Source organism: Heptranchias perlo, chromosome 1 (assembly GCF_035084215.1).
Source record: "Heptranchias perlo isolate sHepPer1 chromosome 1, sHepPer1.hap1, whole genome shotgun sequence".
Lineage (NCBI taxonomy): Eukaryota > Metazoa > Chordata > Chondrichthyes > Hexanchiformes > Hexanchidae > Heptranchias > Heptranchias perlo.
The window spans coordinates 187215551-187233454 of record NC_090325.1 but is presented as its reverse complement, the minus strand read 5'-3'; the positions used below and the strand labels follow the sequence as shown (position 1 = coordinate 187233454).

The window sequence follows — 17904 nt, the reverse complement described above, 5'->3', positions numbered from 1 at the left end:
ACAGCTGGTCAGAGTGGGATGGGAGGTTATGGGATTATCTGCAGTCACTCATCTACCTCAGCTGGAGTCCAGGGTATGCAGCCTGGGCATCTATAGCAGGAGTAAAGACATGAAAAAGAGCCAGATAAAAATTTGTTCCCCCAGTTAAATGCATTTAGTCATTTGTACCTATCCTTTCCCAAATAAAAATAGTTCCTGGTTCTTCAATAACCGACATGCTTTCCACATACACTACAAGATTCTACCATCAATTTAGGTGTTAGCCTTGGCTCAGCGGTAGCGCCTCTCCTCTGAGTCAGAAGGTTGTGGGTTCAAGTCCCACTTTAGAGATTTGAGCATGAAATTTAGGCTGCTACTTCAGAGCAGTACTGAGAGAGTGCTGCACTGTTGGAGGTGCCGCCTTTCAGATGGATCGGTAAACCGAGGATCCGTTTTCCCTCTCAGGTGGACGTACAAGATCCCATGACACTATTTGAAGAAAAGGAGGGGAGTTCTCCCTGGTGTCCTGGTCAATATTTATCCCTCAACCAACATCACTAAAAGAACAGATTATCTGGTCATTATCACATTGCTGTTTGTGGGAACTTGTTGTGCACAAATTGGCTGCTGCATTTCCTTAATTACAACAGTGACTATAAAGTGCTTTAGGAAGTCCTGAAAGGTGTTATATAAATGCAAGTTTTTTTAAAAGAAACATTCCATGCACTGTGTGATGTGGGTACTATTCATACCAGAGGTCCAGATTTGGTCACTGCTCTGAGTGAGCAGGCAGTAATGATGGCTGTACGCTTGGCATCAGAGTCCTGGACTAGATTGGGTTTGGGGGGAGTTTTATTGGAGCTACTGCCCTGATTGCTATCCAGCGGTGTCTGCTGCAATATCCGTGGATGTTGGCTGAGAAAAGTTTCTGGCTCGGTTGTGGCGATTTCCCCCCCTCCCTCCACCTCCCGAGTCGAATAGCAGCACTTGCAGCCTTGGCTTACACATGGAAAATGGCCACTTGAGGAACAATACCGCAACACGGGTCAGTGGAGCAAGGATGCGGGCATTAGGAAGAATGTGTTTTGGTGATCATTTTGGCTTTTTTTTGTTGTAAATTGGTGTTCATTCAGAAGCTTCTGGAGTTGGAAACAGAGATCCGATTACTTGGTGCATATTTTTATTTTTACAATATCAACTCTCCGTTATCCAGCAGTGAGATCCCTATAGGTGATGAGGTAAATGCTTAGTTTACACTGATTTTTCTTTCTACTGTAGGTCAATCGTGGGACGCAGGTTTTTCTTCATAATGGGAACTCTGTACCTGTACAGGTGTATCACCATGTATATCACAACTTTACCTGTGCCTGGCATGCACTTTCAGTGTGCACCAAAGGTAAGACCCTAGCATTAAAACAAGTTTCTCTGCAATTTGCAATTGTATTCACTTTTTATTTACAGTTGCCCAAGAGAGGTTTGAGTATTGCAGTGGACCAGTGTATTTTTGAGAGATGTAAAATCAACAGAAAAACAGGCCCGGAAACAGTCGCTGGTTTGTGCTGAATTAGCTGATCTAAGCTGGGGGGAACGATTACGAGTGTTACAATTGGCTTCAGTGTCCGGGCTCAGTGAGAGGAACACCAGATAGGGTTCGCACCTCTGTTGTTATCCAGTGACTCCTCTTTTCTCCCCCCCCCCCCCCCCCCCCCCCGCAACCCCGGGCTGTCATTTCTATTGCTTTCTGTATACTAATTCAAAAATATTTACTGCAATGATAGCACTGGTAACTGATGTTAGAATAGGGGGGGATCCATCAATATGTTGTGAAGGAGGAGGGGAGCTCCTTGGGAGTCTGTCAATATTTGTAAGGGGTTCCGCACGGGAAGAAATTTGAAAATCATTTCTCTATACTTCTGATGTTAAAACAAATTGAAAGTTTAACACCAATTTGATTTGAAGAGGTGAGGGAAGATATTTAATTCTTGTACTTTCTAATACAATCCTTAGCAGCTGCACCTAGTGCTACAAACTAATTCATCTTAGTTTTTACCGAATATTAAAAATCAAAATAGTCCCCAGGTTTATCTGGGGGGTATCTGAGACCAGGAAGATCCTATGTTGTGCTGTGTTAGCCAATCTTAGCCAACGTGGCGATAAAGATAGAATTTGGCCTTGGTACCTCTGGATTAGGTAGGAGAAAATCAGCTGCAGGTTCCCACTCCTGATCGCTATCCAACTACCCCTTCTGGAAGTATGCACATGTGGGCATTAGGTGAGGATAGGTTCAGGCTTGCGTGTGAAGCCCCTTGTAGTTGACTAGAATGCTGACACCGTCTAGGCTCACTAAAGTAGAATGACCACGCTAGTGATGTACCATATTGCACGAAGGAATCAGCACCTTTTAGGTGGGGGAGGGGAGCAAATTGGTGAATAGAAGAAAAAGTGCTTTTTATAAAGAAGAAAATATAGATGAAACCCATGCTTGGAAAGTTCCCTCAGCAGCAGCTATAACTTCAGTTTGACCTTGTTTCAGTGCCTGAGTGGTTTACAGAAGCATCTGGAGCAGACTGTTCCAGAAATCCAGATGGTTCAAGATACCCAAACACAGCATGGCTGTTGTTTTAATAATATAGCTAGGAAATTCTATCCTACGCTTTACCAGTGACTTAGTGAAGGGAACCCTTTGTGGTGTCTTTATATTATTGTTGGGATTCCCAATAATCCTGTATCAAATTATAAAGAAATAACATCTGGGTTTATTAAGTTGAAGACAAGTTTACGTTCACCAGCTCAGCTTCTACTTACTACCTCCATCATTTGGACCTACTAACTTTTTCAGTCTGGCTCTAACTGTTTGTGGTCAATTGAAACATTGAGACAGCATCTATAAATTCTCATACTTGGATCGAAACACTGGCACTTACTAATGTTGAGGGAACATCTATAAATGCTCATTCCCAAACTCATGCAGCTAGGTCAGGGCTGAGGCTAGAGGGGATGGTGAGGAAAGGAACAGGGGAAAGTGGGACCTGGAGCTGCACATCGTAATCCTGGAGTTGTAGTCTGGTTTTTGATTGTGTCACATTAGCATCACAATCCAGTTTTGCTCTTTACACAAGTGTTGTGATGGATGCTGGCCGATTGGAAGATGGAATGGGTAGTGTAATGGATACATTTGACATTTCTCATCTGTTTATTATGTCATGGCAGCTGTATATAAAAATATTTGCTGGAATATGATTGGTTATTATTTTTGGTTGAATGTGATTGAGTATTACCTTTTGTTGGAATGTGATTGGGTATTACCTTTTACTGGAATATGGTGGGCAATTACAATTCACTGGAATGTGATTGGGCAATTCTGATTTACTGGAATGTAATTGGTGACCAAGGTTTTGGGAATTATGATTCATGAATAATAAAATTAGAATATAATTAGTAAGAAAGGTTGACACTTAAACATTTAATCAATGAGTAAAATTATTAAAATTGATCATCTTTATGACTGTGACATGAACTCCAACTACACTACAGACATAAATTTGACAATAAATATGTATGAAGTCTTGTGTATAGTGCACATCGTACTTAAAATGTGTCTGTAGCACAAGAAGTCTTGCGCTTTTCTGATTGGCTTCTTGAACCACCAAAAACACCTGGCCACTATCCAATTATTTAATTGCCTCACCACATCTCTCTCAAATGCCTAGTCTATCCTCGGAGCAATGCCATGGGGGAGCCACGAGTAAAAATACAGAATCATTCCTCAAATGACAGATTAGAGGGGTAATCTCATGATTCTACACTCTGGGGTTGAAGCTTTGCTAACAAAATGTGGGTTAGACAACTGGAGCTACAATATTGTAGCCCTTTCTCCGACCTGTGTTCCCCACAAATGTAACTCCCCACTGGGAGCACAGGATTGTGGCAACAGTATTTACAGTAGAGGAAGAGGATAGCATGCTGGATGCCCCAAGGAAACTAATTTTGAATCAGGGACTCACCATAATTAACATGAGCAAATTAGTACCATTATTTTCTTCATTACTGTTAGTGACAAATCCCCAGCACCAGATGGTTTTTATCCCAGGGTTTTAAAGGAAATAGGTGAGAACATTGTAGAAGCCCTAACCATAATCTTCCAAAGTTCTTTCGATTCAGGCACCGTTCCTTTTTAGATTAGAAAATTGCCCATGTCACTCTGCTATTTAAGAAAGGTGAGAGAAGTAAACCAGTAAATTATTGACCAGTTAGCCTAACATCTGTTTTCGGGAAATTGAGAGTCTATAATTAAGGATAGAGTGACTGAACACCTTGAAAATTTTCAGCTGATCAGAGAGAGTCAACGTGGATTTGTAAAGGGTAGGTTATGCTTGACGAACCTGATTGAATTTTTTGAAGAGGTGACTAAAGTAGTGGACAGGGGACTGCCTATGGATGTTGTTTATATGGACTTCCAGAAGGCATTTGATAAAATCCCTCATAAGAGACTGTTAGCTAAAGTTGAAGCTCATGGAATTGAGGGCAAATTATTGATCTGGTTAGGAAATTGGCTGAGCGGCAGGAGACAGAGTAGGGATAATGGGCAGTTGGCAGGATGTGACTAGAGATGTCCCACAGGGATCTGTGTTGGTGCCTCAACTAGTCACTGTATTAACGACTTGGATATGTGGCTCTCTATCCCGTCATCTGAGTTTGCAATGACACAAAGGTAAGCAGCATTGTAAGCAGTGTAGATGGAAGCATAAAATTACAAAGATATTAATAGATTGTGAATGGGCAAAACTGGCAAATGAATTTCAATGTAAGCAAGTATGAGGTCATCCATTTTGGACCTAAAAAGGATGGATCAGAATACTTTCTAAATGGTGAAAAGCTCGAAACAGTGGATGTCCAAAGAGACTTGGGGGTCCATGTACATAGATCATTAAAATGCCATGGACAGCTACAGAAAGTAATCAAAAAAGCTAATGGAATGCTGGCCTTTATAGCTAGAAGACTAAAATACAAGGGGGTAGAAGTTATGCTACAGCTATACAAAGCCCTGGTTAGACCACACCTGGAGTATTGTGTTCAGTTCTGGGCACTGCACCTTAGGAAGGGTATATTGGCCTTGGCGGGAGTGCAGCGTAGATTTACTAGAATGATACCTGGACTCCATGGGTTAAATTACGAGGAGATTACACAAACTAGGGTTGTATCTCCTGGAATTTAGAAGATTATGGGGTGATTTGATTGCAGTTTTCAAGATATTAAGGGGAACTGATAGAGAGAAACTATTTCCGCTAGTTGGAGAGCCTAGGACTAGGACGTAGCCTAAAAATTAGAGCCAGGACTTTCAGGAGTGAAGTTCGGAAACACTTCTACACTCAAAGGATGGTAGAAGTTTGGAACTCTCTTCCACAAATGGCAGTTGATGCTAGCTCAATTGTTAATTTTAAATCTGAGATTGATAGATTTTTGTTATGGGGCTAAGACAGGTATATGGAGTTAGGTCACAGATCAGCCATGACCTCATTGAACGGCAGAACAAGCTCAAGCGGCTAAATGGCTAAAGTGTAGTAAATGTGCTTTGTACTAATATTTCATAAAGTTTCATTATCTTAGTCTTATTTATCCAGCCCGTTATAACAAATTTATTTAAAGTCTGCTTTTATTTTTTTAAAACGAGTTAACTATGTAAACAATTCTACAGTTCATGTTAAGGATTCATGGGGATAGGTTGTATTGAATAATAGCATATAAGCTGGTTACACAATTTTTCCATTGGATCTTTTGAAAGAAATTACTTAGATATTTACTATTAAATAAAAAAAACACTCCATTTTTGCTTCCTTGCAAAGGCACAGAGAGGATATCTAGTATCAGTTACACTTGGGCCTCTTCCAAACTGGTTTTCAGCCTCTGGGGTTTGAGGTAATTTGACGAGAATGTGCACATTTCTCATCACTGTTTTGTTCTCTTCCAGCTGTATGGGGATTCCCAAGCCAAACTGCAAAGAATCTTAAAGCTGATTTCTGGTGGAGGGCTTTCGATTACTGGCTCGCATATCATGTGTGGTGATTTTCTGTACAGTGGTCACACTGTCATGCTGACGATCACTTACTTGTTTATCAAAGAATGTAAGTGGTTACTATATGTTAGTATAGGAGTAGTACTTGTAATAAATTGGATAGCCAGGTGGTGAAGGATAGAATACTAGTTCCTGGTCTTCAGTTGCTTCCAAGCCTTTATACACAGAGATCAACATCTCTCACTCCACACCCTAGATAAGCTCTCATATAAATGAATACAAGAGAGTCCGCAATTGATACGCACCACCTGAATACAATTAACACTAACTGCCATAAATCATTTGGATACAATTAATAATAATGACCTTGGCTGGGCTAGTGCAAGGAAGCAGGTGCATTGGAGCTCTGGCACACTGAGCCACAGTATAGTGGAAAGTACTTTTGCTTGCATGACTTCCCACATGGGTCCTTTCTGACATTAGTCACAGGGAGACACTAAGCAGAGGTCAAGCATTGTGGCTCACCACAGGCCCTGGATAATTAAAGGGATAGAGTCAAAGGCATGAGATCAGGTTACTTGTCAGCATAATTTTGGGAAAAAAAATCATTTTCAGGATGTGGGTATCATTGGCAAGGCTGGCATTTACTGCCCATCCCTAGATGCCCTGAGAAGGTGGTGGCCCTTCTCAGTGTCTTGCGAAGCCACTTCAGACTTAAGAGTTAATCACATTGGTATGGGACTGGAGTCACATATAAGCCAGATCAGGTAAGGACAGCAGGTTTCCTTCCTTAAAGGTCATTAGTGAACCAGTTGAAGCTGTCCGATTGTTGTAAAAACTCATGTTCACTTTTACTGATAACCAGCCTATTAGTCAATTAGTGTGTACCACAAGCAGATCTAAAGGGGCAAATAATGGCTTCATATGAACATAGAGACGTACAGGACCATTTGGGTTCATCTGACTGGCCCCAGAGTTCAAAAGCAGAATACACAGTTCACTACCTATATCCTTCAATGGACTTTCTTGCCAAATGCCTATCCAATTCCCCCTTCATTTTTTTTTCATTCTCAGTATATGGGCATCACTGTTGAGGTCGGCATTTATTGCCTATCCCTAGTTGCCCTTGAGGTGATGGTAGGCCACCTTCTTAAACCACTACAGTCAGTGTGGTGAAGGTACTCCCAGGTTTTTCCCCAGTGACAATGAAGGAATGGCGAAATATGTCCAAGTCAGGATGGTATGTGAAGGGAAGTTGATGGTGGTGGTGTTCCCATGCACCTGCTGCCCTTGTCCTTCCAGATGGTGGAGGCTGTGGGTTTGGAAGGTGTTGCCAAAGAAAGCTTGGAGAGTTGCTGCAGTGTATCCTGTAGACCGTACACACTGCACCCATGGCATGCCAGTGGTAGAGAGGGTGGATGGTTAGGCTGGTGGATGAAGTGCCAATCAAGCAGACTGCTTTGTCCTGGATGGTGTTGAGCTGCTGGAGTGTTGTTGCAGCTGTACCCATCCAGGCAAGTGGAGAGTATTCCATCACATCCCTGACTTGTATCTTTATAGGTGGTGGAAAGGCTTTGGGGAGTCAGGAGGTGAGCCCTTTGCTGCAGAATGCCCAGTCTCTGACCTGCTCTAGGCTGGGTGTTCTGAGTTGAGTGGCTCACCTCCTGAAAAAAAGTTACTGATATTATCAGCCTTGATCGTCTCCTTGGGGAGTCCATTTCAAACGTTCACTACCCTCTGAGTGAAATTGTTAGATCTGATCTTTCCCATCACCTTTCCTCTGCTGTGCTTCATCCCATGGCCCTTCTTTTCCTAGGTTCTTTTTGTGTGATACTCTTAATTCATTATATTACTATGACCATCATCAAATCATAGAATGACTTGTCTCTGTGCTGTAACATTCGGTCCATCAAGTGTGCTGTATTTTCCATTCACATGAGCCTCCTGGTCTAATCAAACCCTCCTCCTCACTCCCCTTCCCCTTTTTTAATTAACTATTTATTTAATTATCTTTAAAAAGAATTAATGGAGTCTCCTTCAACAATAGTCTGTAGCAGAGAATTCAATGTTCTAAATAATCTCTATGTAAAGAAATATTTTCTAACTTCCTCTTTAATCTTTTTGTGACCATTTTACTTTTGTGCCCTCTTGTTACTGTCTCGCCAACCGGTGGAAACAATCTATCGCCATTCACCATATCATAAACCTTCAATATGTTGAAGAACTCTAGCAGGTCACCCCTCAATCTGCTTGGGGGGTGGGGGAGGGAGGGAGGTGAAAGGCTCTAACTTCTAGAGTCAGTCTACATAACTAACCCTTCAACACTAATAATATCCCAGAAAACCTAAGCTGGACCTTATTCATTGCTTTTTATATTCTTCCTGTACAGAGTGCAGTTGTGGAACTGCATGCAATACTCCAACTGAGATATGTCTAAATTCCCATACAAGATCAACATTGCCACCTTCCCCTTGTATTCTGGATACAAAAACAAGGAACCCATTTGGTTTTTTTAGGGTCTTATCTACTTGCACTCCCATTATTTGCACATCAAAGTACTTGCCACCTTTTAATGACCCAGGCCTCTGTTCTGCTCCTCTATTCCATTTAACATCTTACCATTTAAGGTGTCTTTCTCTCCCTATTCTCCTAAAATATATGACTTTACATTTTTCTACATTGAACTGCATCTGCCATTGAACTGCCCATCTTGTTGTTCTATCAATGTCCTCCTGTGGTCTTTCAGAACCAGATCAAGTAATGCTTCCTTCCTTGTGGGAGTTGCAATATATTGACTGAGAAAACAATACTGAACAGTTTTTTTTAAAAAAAACTCTCCTTCCCTAACCCAGTCTATTTTTTGATAATTAAAATCTAGAAGTATGTCACTTGTTACACATCTCTCTATTTTATCTACAAATTTCATCCTCCATTTCCTTGCCACAGTTTGGCTATATCCCAGTATGTGACACATCCCTTGTTATTCCTCAGCTCAATCCAAAGGGATTCTGTTTGGACCCATCTCTATTTAAGTGCTTCCACTCTCGTGGTATGATACTGTCTCTGGTAGTACCACTACCACACCTCGCTTTCTTCCTTCCCTATCCTTGCTGAAAGTCTTAAAACACTGAACATTTAATTGCCAATCCTCACCCAGCTACAGCTATGTTAGTTTCTGCTATTATATCACAAATTCCTATTTTAGTTCATTATTCTGGTTGCCCAATTTTTTTTCTTGTATGCTGTGCGTTAATAGGCATATATTTTCAGTTTGGATTTCCTTATTACCTGCCCAGTTCCTTTTTTAAAAAACAATCTTGTTCTTTTATACCCTCTTTACCTTCGTATGACTTTTATACACCTTTTTAACAGTCTATTCTATTCTGTTGCTGTCTCCCTGCCCCATCCATATTAGTGTAAAGCCTCTTTGACAGCTTCAGTTAACCTCCCCACAAGGATATTGGTTCTAGCTGTGTTCAGGTATAGACCATCCTGTTGGCACAACTTGTCCTGCTCCCGAGCTAGTCCCAATCCCCCAGGAATCTGAACCTTTCCATCCTACACCACATACAGCTTAGAATGCTTTCCCAGACTTTGCCCACATTTGGAAGGATAGACCAGTACACGACTGTACTATTGGGTGGTTCTTTACAGTTCAAGTGGCCATGCATACCATTACTCTTCTCTGACGTCGCAAAGGCAAACTTACCTAGATATGGTGGCGAATTATATGATTGGATTAAGCAAGCAGATGCTGACACATGGGGTAAGGTTGCAGTTGCCAGCACCACTCCAAAACATTGCGCAAATGGCCATTATTCATGTGTAAGCTCCAGATGATCAGTGTTACAGACTATTCAATCACAGATGGTGTCACTTCTAAGCCTGATCCTGATCTCAACTGGCACCCATTCATTTGCACTTTCCATCAGGAGACGCCAGCCAGAAATCAGAAGCAGAACACCTGACCGAATTTATTCCTTGCTAGCCCAAGGGAGCTGAGGCCTACTGTCGGGTCCCCAACTTCTGACCCAGCTGAGATCACCTCACTCATTCCGGACTATGAGTCAAATCTGGGATCTACTGATGTGTGAAATTTCATGCCACAATGGGCAGTCCCTTAGACTTGCAATGCCACTAGGGGAGCTTCAAGCCTATTGTTCAATGTAAAATTGTGGGTGTTATCTTTGATAAATTATGGTATTCATTTACCTTTTTATATTAATGTAATACTAGTTGATCTCCTGTGGCGTTGCACACAAGGAAGGGAGCCCAAATGTTGTGTTTAGGTGAAGGATGTTTAGTGGATGGGGAATAATTGGAACCAGGTGTGCAGATGATATTCATTCCTCATTTTTAAAATCTTACATTCTGGCCTTATTTTTGAATCTATTATAAATTCCTATGGGCACATTTATAACCAAAACTGCTGATGCAAATTGTTATACTGCAGTTACTCCCTCCTACCAATAGTGGCACTGCAGTTGACAGGAAGCATGTGCATGTGTAAGATTTTTACTATATAATTTATACAGGCAAACCCATTATAAATGTGGACATAGGAAATAAAATAACGGGGAAAAAATAACACAATGTGTTCAGAAGTCAAATGGTGGAAACGGGAAGTGTGTGCAGACTTACAATTTTTAACGTAGATATATCAGTGTTTTAAAAAAAAAATCGTCTCTTGGTCTTCTGTTTCAGTCGTTTGTAAGGATACCAGAGGATAGATTTTCATCTTCACTGCCTAGGTGGTAATCTGGGAGAGCTGATTGCATGTCCATTACAGAACCCGCCCAATTTCAATGGAATGAAAATCGGGCGGGTTAAATAAAGGGCGAATAATCCACCCTGTCAGATTACCACCCAGATGGTGAAGATAACTACACCCATGAGTCTTTGTTTATAAAGTGCAGTGGTGCAGGATTTAACACCCGGTGACTTTGTTTTCCACAGACTCACCACGTCGGTTCTGGTGGTATCCTTGGATCTGCTGGCTCCTCAGTGCAGGTGGAATTGTGTGTATCCTAATAGCCCATGAGCATTACAGTGTGGATGTTTTAGTGGCCTATTATATTACAACGAGGCTCTTCTGGTGGTACCATACAATGGCCAATATTCCGGTGAGTTTCTGGTGGACCATGGAGATGGAAACATATTTTGAAGGCTACACTCAGGGACACTTGGCTATTTCACACCTTTGAGCAGAACAAGACACAAATATGAGACCTTTTTTCCCCTCCCGATTATATTATCATCTAAGAGACCTTTCTTCATGTATGAGCCCAGACAATGAGTTTCAGCAGGTATTTGTCCATGAGCGAGCAATGCTGTGTGATTTATTAACAATTTGCTAAGACAAGGGGATTGCGTCTTTGGATTTAGGAACAGGAGTAGGCCATTCAGCCCCTCGTGCCTGCTCCGCCATTTGATAAGATCATGGCTGATCTGTGATCTAACTCCATATACCTGCCTTTGGCCCATATCCCTTAATACCTTTGGTTACCAAAAAGCTATCTATCTCAGATTTAAATTTAGCAATTGAGCTAGTATCAATTTCTGTTTGCGGAAGGGAGTTCCAAACTTCGACCACCCTTTGTGTGTAGAAATGTTTTCTAATCTCACTCCTGAAAGGTCTGGCTCTAATTTTTAGACTGTGCCCCCTACTCCTAGAATCCCCAACCAGGGGAAATAGTTTCTGTCGATCCACCCTATCCGTTCCCCTTAATATCTTTTAAACTTCGATCAGATCACCCCTTAACCTTCGAAACTCCAGAGAATACAACCCCAATTTGTGTATTCTCTCCTTGTAACTTAACCCTTGAAGTCCGGGTATCATTCTAGTAAACCTACGCTGCACTCCCTCCAAGTCCAATATGTCCTTCCGAAGGTGCGGTGCCCAGAACTGCTCACAGTACTCCAGGTGCGGTCTAACCAGGCTTTTGTATAGCTGCAGCGTAACTTCTGCCCCCTTGTACTCTAGTCCTCTAGATATAAAGGCCAGCATTCCATTAGCCTTATTGATTATTTTCTGCACCTGTTCATGACACTTCAATGATCTATGTACCTGAACCCCTAAGTCCCTTTGGACTTCCACTGTTTTTAACTTTTTACCATTTAGAAAGTACCCTGTTCTATCCTTTTTTGATCCAAAGTGATGACCTCACATTTGTCTACATTGAATTCCATTTGCCACAGTTTTGCCCATTCACCTAATCTGTCAATATTGCTTTGTAATTTTATGTTTTCATTTACACTGCTTACAATGCCACCAATCTTTGTGTCATCAGCAAACTTAGATATGAGACTTTCTATGCCTTCATCTAAGTCGTTAATAAATATTGTGAATAACTGAGGCCCCAAGACAGATCCCTGTGGGACTCCACTAGTCACATCCTGCCAATGTGAGTACCTACCCATTATCCCTACTCTCTGTCGCCTTTCGCTCAGCCAACTTCCTAACCAAGTCTGTACTTTTCCCTCGATTCCATGGACTTCGATCTTAGCTAACAGTCTCTTATGTGGGACCTTATCAAATGCCATCTGGAAGTCCATATAAATAACATCCATTGACATTCCCCTGTCCACTACTTTAGTCACCTCTTCAAAAAATTCAATCAGGTTTGTCAGGCACGACCTACCTTTCACAAATCCATGCTGGCTCTCTCTGATTAATTAAAAATTCTCTGTGTTCAGTCACCCTATCCTTAATTATAGACTCCAGCATTTTCCCCACAACAGATGTTAGGCTAACTGGTCTATAATTCCCTGGTTTCCCTCTCTCTCCTTTCTTAAAAAGCAGAGTGACATGCAATTTTCCAATCTAGAGGAACAATTCCTGAATCTAGAGAACTTTGAAAGATTATAGTTCGGGCATCCGCAATGTGCTCCCCTACTTCCTTTAAAACCCTGGGATGGAAACCATCTGGTTCTGGGGATTTGTCACTCTTTAGTGCTATTATTTTCTTCATTACTGTTGCTTTACTTATGTTAATTTTATTGAGTCCCTGTCCCCGATTCAATATTAGTTTTCTTGGGATTTCCGCCCTCTTTCTACTGTAAATACTGACGCAAAGTAATTGTTCAACATGTCCTCCATTTCCCCATTGTCAATGACAATATCCCCACTTTCAGTTTTTAAGGGGCCAACACTGCTCCTGACCACCCTCTTTTTCCTAATATAACTGTAAAAGTTCGTCATATTGGTTTTGATATCCCTTGCAAGTTTCTTTTCATACACTCTTTTTGTAGCTCTTACTATCTGTTTTGTGACCCTTTATTGATCTTTGCATCTTTCCCATTCGCCAGGATCAGCACCATTTTATGCCTTTTTGTACGCCCTTTCCTTATGTCTTATACTGTCCCTTACCTCTTTAGTTGTCCATGGCTGTTTTTTTTGGCAAGTAGACTTCTTGCCCCTCAGGGGTATAAACCGATTCTGTATCACGTTAAACGTTTCTTTGAACATTTCCCACTGATCATCGGTCGTTTTACCCATTAACAGATTTGGCCAGTTTACTGTGGACAGTCTCTCTCTCTCATCCTATTGAAGTCGGCCTTGCCCAAGTCTAGAATCTTAGCAGCTGATTCACTTTTTTCCTTTCAAACACTACATTGAACTCTATCATGTTACGATCGCTATTGGATAGATGTTCACGCACAGTTAAGCTGTTAACTAAATATGGTTCATTACTCATTACTAAATCTAGTATGGCTTGCCCATTTAGCTGTTCAGATTACTTATATTTAGTAACCTAAACCCTTTTACTTTAGGTAGAATTTTTAAAAATAATTTTCAAATCTCTGGGCCATTGTTGTATGTTTCACCTGGATGAGCGAGTAGATGTAACCTTTAATATAAGTTCTTGTTTTTCTCAACAGACCTTGAAAACCCCCTCACAGACCAATCAATTTTCCCAGGCCTGGTGGTTCCAGGTTTTCCTTTTCTTTGAGAAGAACGTGCACACTTCAGTTCCCTGCTCCTACGTGTGGCCGCTCTCTTGGCCTCCAAGCTGCCTGAAGTTGTCGTGTTGGAGATACTCTCGGGTTCAAAAGTTGTGAAGCCCAAGTGATATTCCATCTTTTCCTGTGTAGCAGCCCACCAAAAGAAGAATTTTTATCTTTACATTCACTTCCATCTAATAAATGAATCGAGCACTTTTCCAGACCACAAGTTGAATGTAAAGTTAAGAAATCTGCAACAGTGGAGAATCAATGCTTTGCAGGTCCAGCTGGTTATTTTTAACAGATATTTAACTTCAGCCTAAATTTCAAATGCATGTCTTATGGCTATTATGCTATTACTTGAGTCATTCCTAAAGAGCTGGTTAAATATGTAAACCATAAGCGAGGGTCTCCGACTAAGTCTCACCTGTGATCTAGGTAGCAAGGATATACACTTATTCTCTGCGAACACAGTCCTACCATGGTTGAACATGTCACTTGAAGGAAGAGTTGGAAGGCACAGATAAGAGTACTAACTATCCTGCTGAGTATGTTTTAACAAATCTATGCAACAAATTTATTTTGCACATTATTTCAGATTACAACTAAAACTGTGAACTTTGAATTTTTAAAACCAGCATCCCTGAGTCATGTCTGCACAGAAATTGGGATTCTGGGATGACTGGTTAGTAGCTTCAACCCTTGTAGCACATGCCAAAAGAAACTGACTAAAAAGAGTACAAGGGGTCTCATTCTGGCCACGCTTCACTCTGTTGGTTTCATTCTGAATATCATCAGCTAAAACTGAGCTCCTCGTAACAGGGGGCAAAAAAAGTCCTGAAGCCCCCAACCCCCCCACCCCCACCCCTGAAGACTCAGTGTGTAAATGCACCATCTGGTGTGGTACTGAGCCACATGGAACAGGGAGGTCTGCAGTTCAAACTGTGGCTGAGTTAAATGATCTCATGAGGTGCTACAGTTAACTTCAGTGATATTGAGGTGGGATGGGGAGATATCGGTCAGCATTCCCACTCCTGATTGCTATCCAGTGACTCCTGGCAGAAGTGTACATGGGTGAACATCAGGCTAGATTGTGATGCCTTTTGTGATCCATTAACAGCATTCGCAGTCTTAGCTCAAGTGAAAAGTTGAAATGGATGAACTGCTGGAGGGCTGCCCATTGAACGATAACTCAGCTTTCAGGAGGGAAGAAAACAGAAGGGAGGGAGGGAGGTTTCCTTGTACAAGATGGGATAGGTTAGTGTTGGCTAATTCAAATCTGATTTTCTGCAATGATTTAAAGCTGTACTTTCTTACAGATTAATGTTCTGATGAAGGTGAGGTTCAGCAATACTCAACCCAATAGCTGAATCCGAAGGGCAGTTGCGTTTAGTTTAATTGCAGAGTTTAATGTCTAATGTCTGTAGAGACTCCAGTCAATTTAGCAGACATTAGATGTTTATCTCTTGAATATTTGTGTTTTCCTTTCATCAGTAATGGGTTGGATTCTATTTTATTTACTAAATTTTAATTTGTTACTATTTGTTTTTACCCAAAACACTGCCCAGAGTGAAGTGTATTTATGTACCATTATACGTATCACTTTCAGTAACAGGAAATATATGTATATTTTACGTACATTCTCATTGTGGGACATGCAATTTTCCAATAAGATCCGTTCTAAAGATCAGTATTGCAATGTATTGAATTAATATAGCACCTTTTTTTCTGAAGCAGCTCACAATCAAAATGATAGTGGATAAGGTCATTCCTTAAAGGGACAGTTCATGCATGCCAAGTCTTTCTTGTGCCAAATCTGAGTCACGCTTGCATAGCTTATTCTCGCACAGTATAAAACAAACCTTTTGCTGCTGACTCCAGGGTAACACCACTTATTTTGCAAGAGAAGTTGGTGAATGGGATTGGTTCCTGGTACTGGAGAGGGAGCGGCTATGGTTGTTTCATGGGAATGCATTTGGGTCTCTGCCCATTCCCTCAGTGACTGTGCAGCTTGTCTGCATTGAGAAAGAGAGAGAGAGAGAGACAAAAGTAAAACTTGCAACTTGGCAACTGGAGCAAGTATAGCACAGGAGTGAGACCTCTTCCCTCTCAGTCCTTGTCTCTCCCTTTCCCTCGGACACACGTCAACCTAGTACTGATGTGTGGACGATAATTTGGCCCAGGAGTTGTCGGAGCAACATTTGATGATCTTTCCTCTCCTCACTGCTTCACTTCCGGTGACTTCATGCAGGAGAATCTCACACTTGGCACTCCTCAAAACTTGGCATTCGTGGAGGTATGTTCTGCTCAATTGCCCCAGAGTTGCTCAGTGTTCAAAAAGGGAAGTATCTGAGCACCTAACTGGTATGCCTTCATCAACCTTTTATTTAGTTGAACTGGTCAGAGGTAGCCTGGGAGCAGGCATTTTGTATAGAGCTTCCCTTTATGTGGCATGTCATTCTGCTGCAGTGACATCAGGAAAGGGGAGAGACAATTCACTATTTGTGATATCTCTCCGGGGGTGGGGGTAATTCCATATAAAATGGTTGCTCTCAGGCTATCTCTAATCCCCCCCCCCCTTCCCCTGGTTTAAATTATAAAACATCATAACACGTAGAGACACAACAGTGCAGACGTCTCCCTTTTATAACAATTAAGATTAAGGAGCAATTTAGTAGAATATATTTCCCATTTCAAGGAATACAGATAATCTTGGAGGCCTTTCAGACTTGATTGGGAGCCCCAAGTTTACATCTTACTATCACTTTACCTAAATGCTGTTCAGAAAGTGTTTTCAAATCAAAAGTCAAACTGGTGAAAGAGTTGAAGAAAATCACGGGTTTACTAGGGGATATGATTATTTACTTGATGTTTTTATTGTTCAAAAATACTGACTTCATATTTTTAAATAAGTTTTTTAATAATCTCATGCCTTGTATTTTAGCCCTAATCTGAGTATATGCACTTCATGATGGATTTCTATGGGCACAGTTTGTCATACAAAATGTCATAATGATTATGTGTACAATTAGAGTAAAATATTTGATTGTAAAAATATATTGAATCATTTTGTCTCATGTCAATGCATTTTAGTTGTAGCCTATTTTCTTTCATTATAAATCCCAAATTAGTTTTATTTTTTGTCACTCCAGCTTTCTCCCCATCTCTGAGACTTTGACTTCTGCTGGACTAAAGTTGCTGGCCACTCCCCAGTACCTTGCCCAAGTGGCCTGGTCTTTCCTCATGTCAGTTCAGACAGCAAGCATTGGCAGGCTATTGGCTGAGGGGGGGGGGGGGGGGGGGTGCAGGGGGTGGTGGCTGGCAGCATCACAGCCCAGCCCAACACTGACATACACAATCGCGTCAATGAGAAGTGGAATCCTTGGACTCACTAGCCCAGGGGTGGTGACACTATGCCTATGATTAACTCCATGCAGGCTGTGAATCAAATCTTGAATGGTCTTGTTCTGTATGGTTTAATGGTGGTGTCATTACCAACATTGTGGTATTGGATGTGATATTTAACAACTGTTGTGGGCTGTTTCTTTTGGTTATCTAGATGATTCACATGTGGAAACCCATCATAATCTTTGAGTCTCCAATCAATTCACTCAGATAAGGAGACCAAAATTGCATCTGTTTGACTGATACTCGGTTCACATTTTCACCCTATAGGTATATACCCCACCTACCTAAATCCATAGGGGGGTAAATTGGGCCTTTTTTTAGGCACTACGTGGCCAACTAAAACTTGAAAATGGGGTCCGAGATGCGCGCGCACACTTCCGATGGGAAGTGCGCTGGACACCATCTTTGTAAAGGGGCTTACGCATGCGCGTGTAACGACCGCTGGCAGCATGCAGAGTAGGGGAGATCATAAAAACATAAAAAATAGGAGCAAGAGTAGGCCATTCAAAATGATCATGGCTGATCATCTAACTCAGTACCCTGTTCCTGCTTTTTCCCCA

At 41.4% G+C, this 17904-nt stretch overlaps 1 protein-coding gene and 1 long non-coding RNA gene across 3 annotated transcripts in view; one reads left to right on the top strand and one right to left on the bottom strand.

The window, feature by feature from the left end:
- The window catches only part of sgms2a (sphingomyelin synthase 2a), a 70449-nt gene extending 53456 nt beyond the window's left edge, over positions 1-16993 (top strand). For both annotated transcript variants that reach the window (XM_067994432.1, XM_067994433.1), the window contains 4 exons: positions 1258-1375; positions 5948-6101; positions 10949-11115; positions 13874-16993. In XM_067994432.1, the coding sequence (XP_067850533.1) occupies positions 1258-1375; positions 5948-6101; positions 10949-11115; positions 13874-14053 (619 nt within the window). In that variant the 3' untranslated portion in view covers positions 14054-16993. The remainder of the gene's footprint in view (positions 1-1257; positions 1376-5947; positions 6102-10948; positions 11116-13873) is intronic.
- The window catches only part of LOC137329678 (uncharacterized), a 54619-nt gene that overhangs the window by 12074 nt on the left and 24641 nt on the right, over positions 1-17904 (bottom strand). The gene's annotated exons all lie outside the window — the stretch shown is intronic.